The following is an 18,727-nucleotide window of genomic DNA, read 5'->3' as shown; positions in this document are numbered from 1 at the left end:
CTAGCTGGTTACTACAGAAGGTTCATCCAAGACTTTTCCAGAATAGCAAAACCCTTGACTGCATTAACGCATAAAGGGAAGAAATTTGAATGGAATGATGAACAAGAGAAAGCGTTTCAGTTATTGAAGAAAAAGCTAACTACGGCACCTATATTGTCATTGCCTGAAGGGAATGATGATTTTGTGATTTATTGTGATGCATCAAAGCAAGGTCTCGGTTGTGTATTAATGCAACGAACGAAGGTGATTGCTTATGCGTCTAGACAATTGAAGATTCACGAACAAAATTATACGACGCATGATTTGGAATTAGGCGCAGTTGTTTTTGCATTAAAGACTTGGAGGCACTACTTATATGGGGTCAAAAGTATTATATATACCGACCACAAAAGTCTTCAACACATATTTAATCAGAAACAACTGAATATGAGGCAGCGTAGGTGGATTGAATTATTGAATGATTACGACTTTGAGATTCGTTACCACCTGGGGAAGGCAAATGTGGTAGCCGATGCCTTGAGCGGGAAGGACAGAGAACCCATTCGAGTAAAATCTATGAATATAATGATTCATAATAACCTTACTACTCAAATAAAGGAGGCGCAACAAGGAGTTTTAAAAGAGGGAAATTTAAAGGATGAAATACCCAAAGGATCGGAGAAGCATCTTAATATTCGGGAAGACGGAACCCGGTATAGGGCTGAAAGGATTTGGGTACCAAAATTTGGAGATATGAGAGAAATGGTACTTAGAGAAGCTCATAAAACCAGATACTCAATACATCCAGGAACGGGGAAGATGTACAAGGATCTCAAGAAACATTTTTGGTGGCCGGGTATGAAAGCCGATGTTGCTAAATACGTAGGAGAATGTTTGACGTGTTCTAAGGTCAAAGCTGAGCATCAGAAACCATCAGGTCTACTTCAACAACCCGAAATCCTGGAATGGAAATGGGAAAACATTACCATGGATTTCATCACTAAATTGCCAAGGACTGCAAGTGGTTTTGATACTATTTGGGTAATAGTTGATCGTCTCACCAAATCAGCACACTTCTTGTCAATAAGAGAAGATGACAAGATGGAGAAGTTAGCACGACTGTATTTGAAGGAAGTCATCTCCAGACATGGAATACCAATCTCTATTATCTCTGATAGGGATGGCAGATTTATTTCAAGATTCTGGCAGACATTACAGCAAGCATTAGGAACTCGTCTAGACATGAGTACTGCCTATCATCCACAAACTGATGGGCAGAGCGAAAGGACGATACAAACGCTTGAAGACATGCTACGAGCATGTGTTATTGATTTCGGAAACAGTTAGGATTGACATCTACCATTAGCAGAATTTTCCTACAACAACAGCTACCATTCAAGCATTGAGATGGCGCCGTTTGAAGCACTTTATGGTAGAAAGTGCAGGTCTCCGATTTGTTGGAGTGAAGTGGGGGATAGACAGATTACGGGTCCTGAGATTATACAAGAAACTACTGAAAAGATCATCCAAATTCAACAACGATTGAAAACCGCCCAAAGTCGACAAAAGAGCTACGCTGACATTAAAAGAAAAGATATAGAATTTGAAATTGGAGAGATGGTCATGCTTAAAGTTGCACCTTGAAAAGGCGTTGTTCGATTTGGTAAACGAGGGAAATTAAATCCAAGGTATATTGGACCATTCAAGATTATTGATCGTGTCGGACCAGTAGCTTATCGACTTGAGTTACCTCAATAACTCGCGGCTGTACATAACACTTTCCACGTCTCGAATTTGAAGAAATGTTTTGCTAAAGAAGATCTCACTATTCCGTTAGATGAAATCCAAATCAACGAAAAACTTCAATTCATCGAAGAACCCGTCGAAATAATGGATCGTGAGGTTAAAAGACTTAAGCAAAACAAGATACCAATTGTTAAGTTCGATGGAATGCTCGTAGAGGACCCAAGTTCACCTGGGAGTGTGAAGATCAGATGAAGAAGAAATACCCGCATCTATTTCCAGAAGATTCGTCAACACCTTCAACAGCTTAAAATTTCGGGACGAAATTTATTTAACGGGTAGGTACTGTAGTGACCCGAACTTTTCCATGTTTATATATATTAATTGAGATTGATATTTACATGATTAAATGTTTCCAACATGTTAAGCAAGCAAACTTGTTAAGACTTGATTAATTGAAATAGGTTTCATATAGACAATTGACCACCCAAGTTGATCGGTGATTCACGAACGTTAAAACTTGTAAAAACTATATGATGACATATATATGGTTATATATATAGTTAACATGATATTATGATAAGTAAACATATCATTAAGTATATTAACAATGAACTACATATGTAAAAACAAGACTACTAACTTAATGATTTTGAAACGAGACATATATGTAACGATTATCGTTGTAACGACATTTAATGTATATATATCATATTAAGAGATATTCGTACATCATAATATCATGATAATATAATAATTTAAAATCTCTTTTGATATTATAAACATTGGGTTAACAACATTTAACAAGATCGTTAACCTAAAGGTTTCAAAACAACATTTACATGTAACGACTAACGATGACTTAACGACTCAGTTAAAATGTATATACATGTAGTGTTTTAATATGTATTCATACACTTTTGAAAGACTTCAAGACACTTATCAAAATACTTCTACTTAACAAAAATGCTTACAATTACATCCTCGTTCAGTTTCATCAACAATTCTACTCGTATGCACCCGTATTCGTACACGTACAATACACAGCTTTTAGATGTATGTACTATTGGTATATACACTCCAATGATCAGCTCTTAGCAGCCCATGTGAGTCACCTAACACATGTGGGAACCATCATTTGGCAACTAGCATGAAATATCTCATAAAATTACAAAAATATGAGTAATCATTCATGACTTATTTACATGAAAACAAAATTACATATCCTTTATATCTAATCCATACACCAACGACCAAAAACACCTACAAACACTTTCATTCTTCAATTTTCTTCATCTAATTGATCTCTCTCAAGTTCTATCTTCAAGTTCTAAGTGTTCTTCATAAATTCCAAAAGTTCTAGTTTCATAAAATCAAGAATACTTTCAAGTTTGCTAGCTCACTTCCAATCTTGTAAGGTGATCATCCAACCTCAAGAAATCTTTGTTTCTTACAGTAGGTTATCATTCTAATACAAGGTAATAATCATATTCAAACTTTGGTTCAATTTCTATAACTATAACAATCTTATTTCAAGTGATGATCTTACTTGAACTTGTTTTCGTGTCATGATTTTGCTTCAAGAACTTCGAGCCATCCAAGGATCCATTGAAGCTAGATCCATTTTTCTCTTTTCCAGTAGGTTTATCCAAGGAACTTAAGGTAGTAATGATATTCATAACATCATTCGATTCATACATATAAAGCTATCTTATTCGAAGGTTTAAACTTGTAATCACTAGAACATAGTTTAGTTAATTCTAAACTTGTTGGCAAACAAAAGTTAATCCTTCTAACTTGACTTTTAAAATCAACTAAACACATGTTCTATATCTATATTATATGCTAACTTAATGATTTAAAACCTGGAAACACGAAAAACACCGTAAAACCGGATTTACGCCGTCGTAGTAACACCGCGGGCTGTTTTGGGTTAGTTAATTAAAAACTATGATAAAATTTGATTTAAAAGTTGTTATTCTGAGAAAATGATTTTTATTATGAACATGAAACTATATCCAAAAATTATGGTTAAACTCAAAGTGGAAGTATGTTTTCTAAAATGGTCATCTAGACGTCGTTCTTTCGACTGAAATGACTACCTTTACAAAAATGACTTGTAACTTATTTTTTCGACTATAAACCTATACTTTTCTGTTTAAATTCATAAAATAGAGTTCAATATGAAACCATAGCAATTTGATTCACTCAAAACGGATTTAAAATGAAGAAGTTATGGGTAAAACAAGATTGGATAATTTTTCTCATTTTAGCTACGTGAAAATTGATAACAAATCTATTCCAACCATAACTTAATCAACTTGTATTGTATATTATGTAATCTTGAGATACCATAGACACGTATACAATGTTTCGACCTATCATGTCGACACATCTATATATATTTCGGAACAACCATAGACACTCTATATGTGAATGTTGGAGTTAGCTATACAGGGTTGAGGTTGATTCCAAAATATATATAGTTTGAGTTGTGATCAATACTGAGATACGTATACACTGGGTCGTGGATTGATTCAAGATAATATTTATCGATTTATTTCTGTACATCTAACTGTGGACAACTAGTTGTAGGTTACTAACGAGGACAGCTGACTTAATAAACTTAAAACATCAAAATATATTAAAAGTGTTGTAAATATATTTTGAACATACTTTGATATATATGTATATATTGTTATAGGTTCGTGAATCAACCAGTGGCCAAGTCTTACTTCCCGACGAAGTAAAAATCTGTGAAAGTGAGTTATAGTCCCACTTTTAAAATCTAATATTTTTGGGATGAGAATACATGCAGGTTTTATAAATGATTTACAAAATAGACACAAGTACGTGAAACTACATTCTATGGTTGAATTATCAAAATCGAATATGCCCCTTTTTATTAAGTCTGGTAATCTAAGAATTAGGGAACAGACACCCTAATTGACGCGAATCCTAAAGATAGATCTATCGGGCCCAACAAGCCCCATCCAAAGTACCGGATGCTTTAGTACTTCGAAATTTATATCATATCCGAAGGGTGTCCCGGAATGATGGGGATATTCTTATATATGCATCTTGTTAATGTCGGTTACCAGGTGTTCACCATATGAATGATTTTTATCTCTATGTATGGGATGTGTATTGAAATATGAAATCTTGTGGTCTATTATTATGATTTGATATATATAGGTTAAACCTATAACTCATCAACATTTTTGTTGACGATTTAAGCATGTTTATTCTCAGGTGATTATTAAGAGCTTCCGCTGTCGCATACTTAAATAAGGACGAGATTTGGAGTCCATGCTTGTATGATATTGTGTAAAAACTGAATTCAAGAAACTTATTTTGTTGTAACATATTTGTATTGTAAACCATTATGTAATGGTCGTGTGTAAACAGGATATTTTAGATTATCATTATTTGATAATTTACGTAAAGCTTTTTAAAACCTTTATCTATGAAATAAAGGTTATGGTTTGTTTTAAAAATGAATGCAGTCTTTGAAAAATGTCTCATATAGAGGTCAAAACCTCGCAACGAAATCAATTAATATGGAACGTTTTTAATCAATAAGAACGGGACATTTCAATATTCATATGTTAAAAATATATAGTTTCCAACAAAAATGTTAAGCAATCATTTTTAAAGAAAACACGGTCGAAGTCCAGACTCACTAATGCATCCTAACAAACTCGATAAGACACACTAATGCAAATTTTCTGGTTCTTTAAGACCAACGCTCGGATACCAACTGAAATGTCCCGTTCTTATTGATTAAAAACGTTCCATATTAATTGATTTCGTTGCGAGGTTTTGACCTCTATATGAGACGTTTTTCAAAGACTGCATTCATTTTAAAACAAACCATAACCTTTATTTCATCAATAAAGGTTTAAAAAGCTTTACGTAGATTATCAAATAATGATAATCTAAAATATCCTGTTTACACACGACCATTACATAATGGTTTACAATACAAATATGTTACAACAAAATAAGTTTCTTGAATGCAGTTTTTACACAATATCATACAAACATGGACTCCAAATCTCGTCCTTATTTAAGTATGCGACAGCGGAAGCTCTTAATAATCACCTGAGAATAAACATGCTTAAAACGTCAACAAAAATGTTGGTGAGTTATAGGTTTAACCTATATATATCAAATCATAATAATAGACCACAAGATTTCATATTTCAATACACATCCCATACATAGAGATAAAAGTCATTCATATGGTGAACACCTGGTAACCGACATTAACAAGATGCATATATAAGAATATCCCCATCATTCCGGGATACCCTTCGGATATGATATAAAATTTCGAAGTACTAAAGCATCCGGTACTTTGGATGGGGCTTGTTGGGCCCGATAGATCTATCTTTAGGATTCGCGTCAATTAGGGTGTCTGTTCCCTAATTCTTAGATTACCAGACTTAATAAAAAGGGGCATATTCGATTTCGATAATTCAACCATAGAATGTAGTTTCACGTACTTGTGTCTATTTTGTAAATCATTTATAAAACCTGCATGTATTCTCATCCCAAAAATATTAGATTTAAAAAGTGGGACTATAACTCACTTTCACAGATTTTTACTTCGTCGGGAAGTAAGACTTGGCCACTGGTTGATTCACGAACCTATAACAATATATACATATATATCAAAGTATGTTCAAAATATATTTACAACACTTTTAATATATTTTGATGTTTTAAGTTTATTAAGTCAGATGTCCTCGTTAGTAACCTACAACTAGTTGTCCACAGTTAGATGTACAGAAATAAATCGATAAATATTATCTTGAATCAATCCACGACCCAGTGTATACGTATCTCAGTATTGATCACAACTCAAACTATATATATTTTAGAATCAACCTCAACCCTGTATAGCTAACTCCAACATTCACATATAGAGTGTCTATGGTTGTTCCGAAATATATATAGATGTGTCGACATGATAGGTCGAAACATTGTATACGTGTCTATGGTATCTTAAGATTACATAATATACAATACAAGTTGATTAAGTTATGGTTGGAATAGATTTGTTACCAATTTTCACGTAGCTAAAATGAGAAAAATTATCCAATCTTGTTTTACCCATAACTTCTTCATTTTAAATCCGTTTTGAGTGAATAAAATTGCTATGGTTTCATATTGAACTCTATTTTATGAATCTAAACAGAAAAAGTATAGGTTTATAGTCGGAAAAATAAGTTACAAGTCGTTTTTGTAAAGGTAGTCATTTCAGTCGAAAGAACGACGTCTAGATGACCATTTTAGAAAACATACTTCCACTTTGAGTTTAACCATAATTTTTGGATATAGTTTCATGTTAATAATAAAAATCATTTTCTCAGAATAACAACTTTTAAATCAAAGTTTATCATAGTTTTAAATTAACTAACCCAAAACAGCCCGCGGTGTTACTACGACGGCGTAAATCCGGTTTTACGGTGTTTTTCGTGTTTCCAGGTTTTAAATCATTAAGTTAGCATATCATATAGATATAGAACATGTGTTTAGTTGATTTTAAAAGTCAAGTTAGAAGGATTAACTTTTGTTTGCGAACAAGTTTAGAATTAACTAAACTATGTTCTAGTGATTACAAGTTTAAACCTTCGAATAAGATAGCTTTATATGTATGAATCGAATGATGTTATGAACATCATTACTACCTTAAGTTCCTTGGATAAACCTACTGGAAAAGTGGAAAATGGATCTAGCTTCAACGGATCCTTGGATGGCTCGAAGTTCTTGAAGCAGAATCATGACACGAAAACAAGTTCAAGTAAGATCATCACTTGAAATAAGATTGTTATAGTTATAGAAATTGAACCAAAGTTTGAATATGATTATTACCTTGTATTAGAATGATAACCTACTGTAAGAAACAAAGATTTCTTGAGGTTGGATGATCACCTTACAAGATTGGAAGTGAGCTAGCAAACTTGAAAGTATTCTTGATTTTATGTAACTAGAACTTGTAAAATATATGAAGAACACTTAGAACTTGAAGATAGAACTTGAGAGAGATCAATTAGATGAAGAAAATTGAAGAATGAAAGTGTTTGTAGGTGTTTTTGGTCATTGGTGTATGGATTAGATATAAAGGATATGTAATTTTGTTTTCATGTAAATAAGTCATGAATGATTACTCATATTTTTGTAATTTTATGAGATATTTCATGCTAGTTGCCAAATGATGGTTCCCACATGTGTTAGGTGACTCACATGGGCTGCTAAGAGCTGATCATTGGAGTGTATATACCAATAGTACATACATTTAAAAGCTGTGTATTGTACGAGTACGAATACGGGTGCATACGAGTAGAATTGTTGATGAAACTGAACGAGGATGTAATTGTAAGCATTTTTGTTAAGTAGAAGTATTTTGATAAGTGTCTTGAAGTCTTTCAAAAGTGTATGAATACATATTAAAACACTACATGTATATACATTTTAACTGAGTCGTTAAGTCATCGTTAGTCGTTACATGTAAATGTTGTTTTGAAACCTTTAGGTTAACGATCTTGTTGAATGTTGTTAACCCATTGTTTATTATAATAAATGAGATGTTAAATTATTATATTATCATGATATTATGATATATAATATATCTTAGTATGATGTATATACAGTTAAATGTCGTTACAACGATAATCGTTACATATATGTCTCGTTTCGAAATCATTAAGTTAGTAGTCTTATTTTTACATATGTATTTCATTGTTAATACACTTAATAATATATTTACTTATCATTTAACATAATTAACCAAGTGTATCAATATCTTGATATGATTCATATGTACCTAGTAAGACGTTGTTATAACGATAATCGTTATATATATCGTTTTCGAGTTTCTTAAATTAATAGTCTCATTTTTATGTATATAACTCATTGTTAAAATACCTAATGAGGTACATACTTATAATAAAAACATGTTAACTATATATATAACCATATATATGTCATCGTATAGTTTTTACAAGTTTTAACGTTCGTGAATCACCGGTCAACTTGGGTGGTCAATTGTCTATATGAAACATATTTCAATTAATCAAGTCTTAACAAGTTTGATTGCTTAACATGTTGGAAACATTTAATCATGTAAATATCAATCTCAATTAATATATATAAACATGGAAAAGTTCGGGTCACTACAGATGAAGGTAACACAGAAATAACATGGCACTATTAAACAAGACGATAGATCCATTGACTAATCTCCTACTGATTTTTCAACAGGCCATAGAGACATCCTTATTGGGCACGAAAATCGAGTAGTCGATGATTTAGATGGCTCAGTTGGGTTTATTTTGCATCTCGGGAGCAATATTTTAGGCGAAAATCTTTCTTACACTACAAGAAAAATGCTCATTTTGACGATCTTTTAGTGACGATTCAATATTTGGTCACTAATAATGTTATTTAGTTATCATTAAAAAGTGATCACTAAATTTTGGTCATTAAACGATATTAGTGACCAAACAAATGGTACCTATAGTGACCAATTTTGGTATTTTGGTCTCTAAAAATATTTTGGGACGGATCAATAGTGACGAGAAGTGACCAACTTATTTTGGTCACTAACTTGATTTAGTGACCATTTTAGTGTTATTAGTGACCAATGGCCTTCGTCACTAAAGCTCATTTTTCTTGTAGTGTTATTTTTAGGTGACAAAAAAGAAGCGGCACGTGAGAACGGTTATTTGATTGTACTTATTTAGCCGAGTTAGCACGTGAGAACGGTTCCTCCCCTCCGCCCAACTAGACGCCGATGACAGCAAGGCATCCAGGCATCCGCCCTACACTTCGTCCGATTGAATGTCTTCGTATGAAATGTTGATGGATGGATACATATGGATATTAAGTGGTACTTTTTTTTTACGTGCACATTGAAATAATTAAATAATATAGGGGGCTCAATTTTTATGGGAAAATATGTTATTGTTGGTGATTTTTAGTCATGAGAACAAAGTGTTGATGTGGCGTTGATATAGCAGTTAGTCCTGAGAAGGAAGTATGTCATTGTTGAAAGCACTCTAAATCTCGATTTATATAATTGACAAAAAAAGGTTAAAAGATGCATATTAGCCAAAACAAATAGATAAAATAATTGGATAGTCCCCCAAAAAAAATGATAGTTATGGAGTATAACTTATAAATTGTAGTCCGTATTTTAAATCTTTATAACTTGAAAACAAGATACTAAAGTTTAAGAGGTAGATGGATGATAAGATTGTTATTTACCCCTCGCTCAATAATTTTTTTTTTTATTTATTTGGTAACCAGGTTATGACGAGCACATTAACTCCTTCATAGCAGGTAAATTTCAGATATTGATCAATCAAGGTGTCACCCCGATGCCAAATGAAGCATATTTTCACTATAAATACCTAATTTTGTTAATTTGGCTTTGCCAAAGACGAGAATTCAAGACCAGCAGCTTCACTGGGAGTCCTAGTGCTACCTATACATGTGTATAAATATTTAAATATATTAATAAATACATATATTATACAGTACCATATTGTATGTATTATGTATTTATATATATTTATATGTATATGTATATAAAAGCAAACATGTAATCTTCTATATACCATTTGATCTCCATATCCAATCCAATTTTATAACAAAATAAGTACTCCGTAATATATATAGTCGATCTTTCTAAACTTGGAATCTAAAAGTTTATGTTTTGATTTCACAAAAAACATTAGAAAATCATGCTGAAAATCACAACAAATATTACTGCTGCCATTCCATCTATGGGAATATTTCCAGCTTCAAACCGGAAAAGTTGCCAGTTTTTTGGAGCGTCTACTGATGTTTTTCCGCCATTTTTGATCAAAGAAATGGAGAAAATCAAAGACCCGTTTGCTCGAAACTTAATTTCAAGGATTGAAATGCTGCCTGTTGAGGTAAATTAAACTCAAATATCTTGAATTCAAAAGGTGATATTTACTGTTACTTCACCAAAAATATAAAAGTGTAAATGGTGCATTCGTAGTTACGTAGTAATTAACTTGGTTTTAGTTTGATAGTAAAATATTAGCTAATAAAAATCGGGACTACTGCATGCAAGATTATTGAATGCATTTGTTACAATATGTATATATTCGTCATAAGTGCCTGTACGAGTATATTTTTTCCTTTCAAGAAGAAATTTACCATTTTTGTATTTGTATAGCTTTTAAATACCATTTATGAATGTATAATAGTTTCTGAAATCCAGAGGTATCATCATTTTTTGTGAATTTAAATTTATATGATTATAGATCAAACTCTGATTTGGATATTCATATATATATATATATATATATATATATATATATATATATATATATATATATATATATATATATATATATATATATATGTATATATATAATGTAGTTTTCTTCTTCTGACAAATTGGTAGTATAGTTTTTGAACTTGATAAAGGCTTGTACTTAACTGTTGCATAGTTTGTCCCAGAAATAATAAATTTGTGCGATTTCTAGTTGATTGTATCCATCCAAAGGCCAAAGCATAATGAAAAGATTGTAATTTTCTCTTGGCATTAAAACTGCAGCTTAGTGTCTCAAAGAATCGTATTATGAGTAGTTGTGTGACACCAATAGTACAGGACACTGCCAATAATCCACTTGTTCTACTTCATGGCTTCGACAGGTACGAAATGCAACTGCTATGTTGAATCCCATATATTTTACAGCATTAATCATGGTATATTTAGATAAATTTTTTTCATTTAAATGAAATGTTTTAAGGTACACTCCAAAATCTACAAAGAAAGGAACTTATGACCAAGTGCATGTTTACTTTTCATTAAATTATCTGTTTCTGTAATTCAGCAAGTAAAATATTGTTTGTTTGTCACTTAATAAGTCATTTAATCTGAAAATTGGTCTGTTTCTAGAAGACATAAAATCAGACATCCTTTCCCATTAACACCCCTTCCCACTAAGAGGCAAATGAAAACAGACAGAAAAAAAGTAAACAACACCTAAGTTTTGTATGTACTTATTTCATGGTTCCGTTGCACATATTTGATTGGTTTGTATCCTTCAGTTCGTGTTTAGAATGGAGATACACACTCCCGTTGCTCGAGCAGGCTGGTTTAGAAGCTTGGGCACTTGACATTTTAGGATGGGGCTTCAACAAATTAGGTTTCATTTTTAAGTTACATCTATTTTTCAATCATATATTTAATTTAATCGAAAGTAGACGTTAGTACTAATTCAAACATGTTATGTACTTATGTACTTTTTTCTTCTTGTGTATTCACCTATATCAGAAACACTTCCACATTGCGATGTAGAGTCTAAGCGTGATCACCTCTTCCAGGTAACTATTAAGCTTCAAATAAATGTGGGACAAAACGGGCATACTAATTATGTTCGTATCTCGATTTATCAGTTCTGGAAATCATACATTAAACGGCCTATGCTTCTAGTGGGTCCCAGTCTTGGAGCTGCAGTTGCAATTGACTTTGCTATCAACCATCCGGAAGCTGTAAGTGTCGACAGTTTTACTCTCAACAGTCAACGTTGACTTTGAGACATAGAGAACTACGCGTAACTGATACTTCGGTTTATTTAAATTTTCTGTTTCTTTTGGCAGGTTGATAAGCTAATATTGATTAATGCAAGTGTTTACTCAGAAGGCACAGGGAACATGTCCAAGTTACCAAAAAGTGTTGCCTTTGCCAGTGTGAGTAATATGAACTATTTACTATAATCATTTCGGATTAAGTACAACATGTAGATTAGTAGATTTAATCACCCTGCGTGTTTATTTTTGGCAGGTTTCGTTGTTAAAAATCCTCCCATTGCGATTTTATGCTACTAATCTGTCATATAATGCATTGCCATTCAATACATGCATAGATTGGACTTATGTAAGTTCTAACTTTGTTTTTAAAGGCCAAATTTCATGTAAGAGAGAATTGTGATTAGTGTTCTTATTTTGTTGCTATTTTAGATTACTCGATTACATTGTTTGTTACCGTGGTGGAAAGAAGCAACGGTTGATTTTATGAGAAGTGGAGGATACAATGTATCTGCGCAGATTAAACAGGTTTTTGCACATCCATATGGTCATTTGAGTCCACTTTGACTTTCTGTCAAAAATACAAATTTTCGAATCCAAATTACCTTTGTCATTTTATGCTTCTAACCCAAATTACTTACTATTCTAAATTTCACCTATTACAGTTAAAGTCACTTTTCATTTATTTTCCTTAAAATAAAACAGGTCTTATGAATTTCCAAACTGTTTTGACTTTTGAAATTTGACTCTTAAAACAAACAGGTCTCGTGAACTGAGAGGATATAAGACTCGTAATTGACGATATTCTGAAATGTGTAACATGGTCAATTTCAGGTTATGAATAAAACCCTCATAATATCGGGAGAAAACGACAGGATCATTGACAGCAGACTTGCAGTGGTAAGTAATTAAACCACTTAATTTGCCCTATGACTATGATTTATCTCTAAAGTTGAAGTTGCAAAATATAGTTATAAAGGAGATAGGCCAAATGGGTCAAGCATGTTGAATATTATTTTAATGCATAAAATATTCAAAATATTTATTGGAAAAAAATATGGACTATATTTGAAATAATACATTGTGTATAATTTTATATAAAGCATTGGACAAATTGTTTATCCAAGAAAAATAAGAATAAGAAAAGTTGTACTTTGGGTTAAAATGACCCGTTTCAAACAGGACAAATATCACTGCATTGACCCATTGGTCAGTCTGCCCATTTCGACACCTCTAATCGAACGCGACATTGATGTTACAGCGACTACATTGTGAACTCCCGAATGCTGTTATTCGCCAAATATCAAACTGTGGTCACATCCCACATGTGGAAAAACCACATGTTGTTGCAGACTTGATCAAAGATTTTAGGTGTAAATCGCACAATGAAGTCAGTTTTCCTCTTCCGTCAAAGACTTTGCATCAAACTGCGGTCACATCTCACGCAATATAAATTTTCCGCTTCCATCGTTGCTCAAGAAGCAGGAAAATATTTTACTTCTTCAAATATAGTCATTAGCAATTTTCTGCTTCTATCGTTGACAAAATGAGACCCATTTGTCAAATACATTGTGTAGACATGCTACAAGCTACATCATTGTATATATAAAAATCAGTGTTGTATCATTGTATATATAAAAATCAGTGTTGTATTTTCAAATTTGGAAGTTCAAAATGTTATGCATGAAGGCTACTTGAACCGAACCATTTATTAGAGTAGGTGTTTGATAAAACTGAATGATTTAATATTTTAAATGATTCAAAGCTCCAGAATTAATCTCGTTCTAAATAAAAATGGTCTGTTTAATAACCATTTTGAATGAAAACTCTAATAATATATATTTTTACCAGAGTAATATTCATTTGAATCCATAAATTAAGTTGAGATCCAAGGGACCAATGAAAGCACGACCTGTGGCGCGAAAATCACATATGATTGAAAAAAAATTCAATAAAATTTTTTTTTTTTTAAAAAAAGAAAATTTCAATTTTTTTTTTTTACACTCACATTTTATTTACCTGCACAATCACATGTGATTAGATTTGACATGCATAATCACATGTGATTGGGTGACATTCAAAATCACATGTGATTTAAAAAAAAATCGAAAAAAAAATTGAAAATTTTTTTTCCCAAATTTTTTTTTTTTTCAATCACATATGATTTTCGCGCCACATATCGCGATGTCATTAGTATCTTGGATTTCAAGCAAATTAATAAATGCAATGGATTACGACTCATTTTTACACTATTAACTTTTAAATGAATAAATAAATAATATAATTTTGATAATTGTTTTGAATATAATTTAGATAACTTCAAATTCAGATTGATGTTTGTATAGCACCTTTTGTAGATTCTATACATTGTTTGTTAGATTAGCACCCATTGCATTATTATTAATTAATAATATAAATAAAATAATGGTACCATTATGCATCAACCCTGGAGTAAAAAGTGGTCATAGAATCTAAACAAATTTAAAAAGGTGACCTTTAGATACAAATAAAAAGATGAAAACTTCTAAAAGTCATCAAGAACATATTTGGCAGCCTCGTTTTAAAAGGCACATATTCTCCACAAACAAAAGATAGACGAATAAAAAAAATACCCTATCATGGATTACAACCAATATTCGATTCCCTACTACAAAGTACAACCTGACCACCGCGTAAATTACATCCCGACTCATGGATTAATCATAACCACACAACATAATGTACCCTCATCATTACATCAAACTCAACAATAAGATCAAGCCCTGAACCGAAAGAGTTAGTAAAGTCAATGAGTTAGAAGACTCGGCCCTACTGTTATCTGTCGTGCCACTTGGACCAAGACCAAACGATGGCGTCAACCCGGTACCTGTTCCTGTGCCTGTACCCGTGTTAGTACCCGTTCCAGTCCCGGTTCCTCCAGTGCCGGTTCCTGTTCCAGTGCCTGTGCCGGTGCCTGTGCCGGTGCCGGTCCCAGTGCCGGTGCCAGTCCCGGGTGGTGATGAGGTGGTCGGCGTTGTTGAGCTGACACATTCAAGAATCACAAGACGCAACTTAGGATAAGGTTTCTAAAACTGGATAGTTACTGTCGATTTCATACCTTGTATGCACGATTATAATGTAGGTGGAAAGAAATTAACAAGTAAAACATTAAAGAGATATAGTACAAACTAGTGAAATGAAGCGTGGAACCACGTGTTTGTTTAAATGAAACATTTTAATGATATATTTTAGGTATTAAGTGAACGTAAATGCTAAAGTTATTTAGTTTAATGACCCGTGGAACCCCAGAGTCCGACTAAGAAACTCGTCAGCTGAACATTTCATCAAACACCTAAAATGCATATTGAACAATCAACATCCAATCATAAGTAATAATATTATTTGTCATTTTATTTTTAAAGTGTAAATTAAAATATAAATTTATAATTGGTTTCCTTCTGCCTAGCTTTTATACCTTCTCGTACTCAATTTAAAATAATTAATTAAAATAATTCAAAATTATTTAATTTTAATAATTAAAATAATTATTAATAAGATTTAATAATAATAATGAAATTATAAGATTTTATTTTAATTTAAAATTATTTAGATTAATGACATTACCCATCATGCTTAGGTTTTTTCTTTTTCTTTTTGATTTTTTCTTAACAAAGAAATTAGCCTAATAATGACATCATCATTATAAGATTTTAATATTAACTATAGATACTATGATCAATCTTATTAACAAAGATATTAACTATAGATACTTTGTAACCTTGTTTCATTTCATTAATATAATCAATCTTATTGCTGTTCAAAAAAAAACTATAGATACTATGATGATGAACATGAATCATAAATACTCTGATTTGTCTTTAAATGCATTTAAAAATGTTACAATTCATTTAATTTTGTGGTCAATTATTGTCTAATTTTTACCGTTATCAACATCACACATATTAACAGGCATGAGTAATCTTGCTGGTCTGCGTACATCAAAGTATTAGGTCAGGTAAACCAACATTATGCCTTTTAGCTTTTTAACATCACACACATGCACGCGCGATGTAATACAAATGCCACCAAAAGAATCCAGTTTAAGCTAGAATACAACTTTCGCCATGAAAATATTCACATTGAAAGCATTTTAAGATGATATGCTCCATCAGATTAAATTAACTAACAAAAGATACTACTTCCTCTATTATGGTAATAAAAAGAGCTGGCTACTAAAATTTATCCTAATCTCAATTGCTAGTGCTCCGATACACTATGGTAAAAAATTAGAGCTTCTATTACTTTTTTATCCTAATCTTGACTACTAGTACTTCGATAGCTAACCTAATATGATATTTGCATATCTTGTTATAACCACCGTCTTAGAAAAATAAGAAGAAAAATGTGGTAAGCCAATTTGACCCAAAGAGTCAAAGATGGTTGTCCTTACCAACCATTACGTTTATCATATGGAAAACAAAATGTGACCTAACATGACCTTTGCTTGATTTATTGTCAAAAAAATAAGACCAAACAAACATAAACAACTCACATTTGTACTAAATAAGCAGGCAGTACCTAATCTATCAAACTCGATCTACCACATGATTTTCAAAAGCTGTCTTTACAAGCATATACAACTTTCAATGCACGATGTACAATACCTAAAAACTTACTCTATTTGGCTCTTGAAAAAATAAATTTAGGAGGCATCTGCAACTACAAGCAACTACAAGCAACTAAAGTACTGGACAAAGAGTTTCCCAGGGCTGAAAGTAAACAAATCTAAAGCAATGACGATATGGTGATTTGTACATTGTTCATCAAAGCTTGTACATTGCTCTGGATTTGAAATTTATACATTGGGAATATAGGGTTTCCCCAAGAAACATCAAGATGGGCACTACTACTATGAAAGATGAGCTTCTTGGGATCTGAAATCATTACCTTTTTGAATTCTTACTTCAATCTAAAGGTGTATTATCTCTAAAAGTGTATTATCTTCAATCTAAAAGTGTATAATCTTTTTATTTGCACCTTTTTATTTAGCTGATAAAAACAACTTTAAACACACGAAAATGTAAAAATGAGATCTTTAAGCAACAAGAAACATACCCACATAACTTTAAATCCAAAAATGATGAAATCAGTTAACAATTCAATATAACGTGGATAAAGGTGCAGGATTTAGTTATAAATATGCTTACCCTGGGCTCCCAGAATAACAAGCAGAAGTTGCACCTGTAAATCATCAACAAAAAACAACAAAAACGTTAAGAGTAGAATTTAAAAAAATAAAAAAAATAAAAAAAAAAGCAACACAAGTGCCTAACTTGCAGGAATGCAATGTACAAGATTTGATGCACAGCGTACAAGTTACTCAGATATATTTCCAAGTTTTTTAAGATTAGGGATTTCAGAAAGAAAGAGAAGTTTGGTCACTTACTCACTTTGGTGTGTTAGTTACTACATAATGTATAAGTTTTATTTCATAAAGTACAAGTGAATATAGCTGTGCTGCTCAAATAAATGGTTTGAAAAACATACCAGCTGGGGCTGTTTGGCTGACTGTAGCTGTGCCTGAAAAATCACAGCTTCCTTGTATCTGACCCTTCCTTTGATAATAGCTGTTAACAGCATAATTGCAGTGATCTTTAACAGTATTTGGGTTGAAACAAGCACCATTTTGAAGGATTTGAGCACAATCAGCTCCATTTCCACATGCATAATCTATGTTCTTTTGAAGAACTGAGTCACTCTGTGCAGAGTTACAGACACAATATGCTGCACCTGTTGATGACAATTAGTAATAAAAGGTGTTAAATTGATGCTCAAAACACAAATCTGAGTAAAACCCATTTGAGAAAGAAAAAAAATAATATAAATAATATAAGACTAATAATCAAGAACCACTTGAGAAAATTAAAAGTATACCAAACCCATATAACAAAAATCAAAATATGATAAAACCCAAAATAAAAGAAACAAAATGTGAAAAACACATTTGAGAGAATAATACCGTACTTGAATAACCGGTCATGGCCAAGAAAATCACAATGGAAAGTGCAAAAACAACCATGTTTGTAACCAGATGCGTTGGATTGTTGCTTAATTATGACAGAATTTGGTGTTAAAAGGAGCAAAAAATTGCAGAGATGGTGAGAGAGAGTGGAAAGATTTTATTTTATTTTATTCTATTTTCTCTAGAGTGGACAAGAAACAGAGGACGAAGTTGAAGGGACCGGGGTGATGAGTGCTTTATATGTATATGTTTGTTACAGTGTATTTGTATCCATGTTACATTACATATTACTCCGTACATATATAGAAGAGTAAAACACTGAAAATATTAACGGATCTATTTTATCAAGTGGCATTAAATTATGTTCATCGATCGATCGATTTCTATACATTATTGTTGATGGTAAATTCTTCATAGTGCTCTCAA

At 32.1% G+C, this 18,727-nt stretch overlaps 2 protein-coding genes across 2 annotated transcripts; one reads left to right on the top strand and one right to left on the bottom strand.

Moving 5' to 3' along the window:
• Positions 1 to 10,475: 10,475 nt before the first annotated feature.
• On the top strand, positions 10,476 to 13,753 carry LOC139840841 (alpha/beta hydrolase domain-containing protein VTE7-like). The gene is made up of 10 exons (XM_071831084.1): positions 10,476 to 10,670; positions 11,324 to 11,421; positions 11,821 to 11,918; positions 12,047 to 12,096; positions 12,169 to 12,264; positions 12,373 to 12,462; positions 12,557 to 12,649; positions 12,733 to 12,828; positions 13,135 to 13,200; positions 13,562 to 13,753. The coding sequence occupies exons 1-10, from the start codon at positions 10,476 to 10,478 to the stop codon at positions 13,751 to 13,753; spliced, it is 1,074 nt and encodes a 357-aa protein (XP_071687185.1).
• Positions 13,754 to 14,754: 1,001 nt separating this feature from the next.
• Positions 14,755 to 18,519, bottom strand: LOC139841074 (PLASMODESMATA CALLOSE-BINDING PROTEIN 1-like). Its single transcript, XM_071831306.1, has 4 exons — positions 18,304 to 18,519; positions 17,827 to 18,069; positions 17,487 to 17,520; positions 14,755 to 15,321 (listed from the first exon to the last, which is right to left on the bottom strand). Exons 1-4 carry the CDS (start codon positions 18,356 to 18,358, stop codon positions 15,033 to 15,035), a joined length of 621 nt encoding a protein of 206 aa, XP_071687407.1. The 5' UTR covers positions 18,359 to 18,519; the 3' UTR covers positions 14,755 to 15,032.
• Between the last annotated feature and the right edge of the window lie 208 nt (positions 18,520 to 18,727).

This window comes from Rutidosis leptorrhynchoides, chromosome 4 (genome assembly GCF_046630445.1).
Source record: "Rutidosis leptorrhynchoides isolate AG116_Rl617_1_P2 chromosome 4, CSIRO_AGI_Rlap_v1, whole genome shotgun sequence".
Taxonomy (NCBI): Eukaryota; Viridiplantae; Streptophyta; class Magnoliopsida; order Asterales; family Asteraceae; genus Rutidosis; species Rutidosis leptorrhynchoides.
This window is presented reverse-complemented; position numbering and strand designations above follow the sequence as displayed.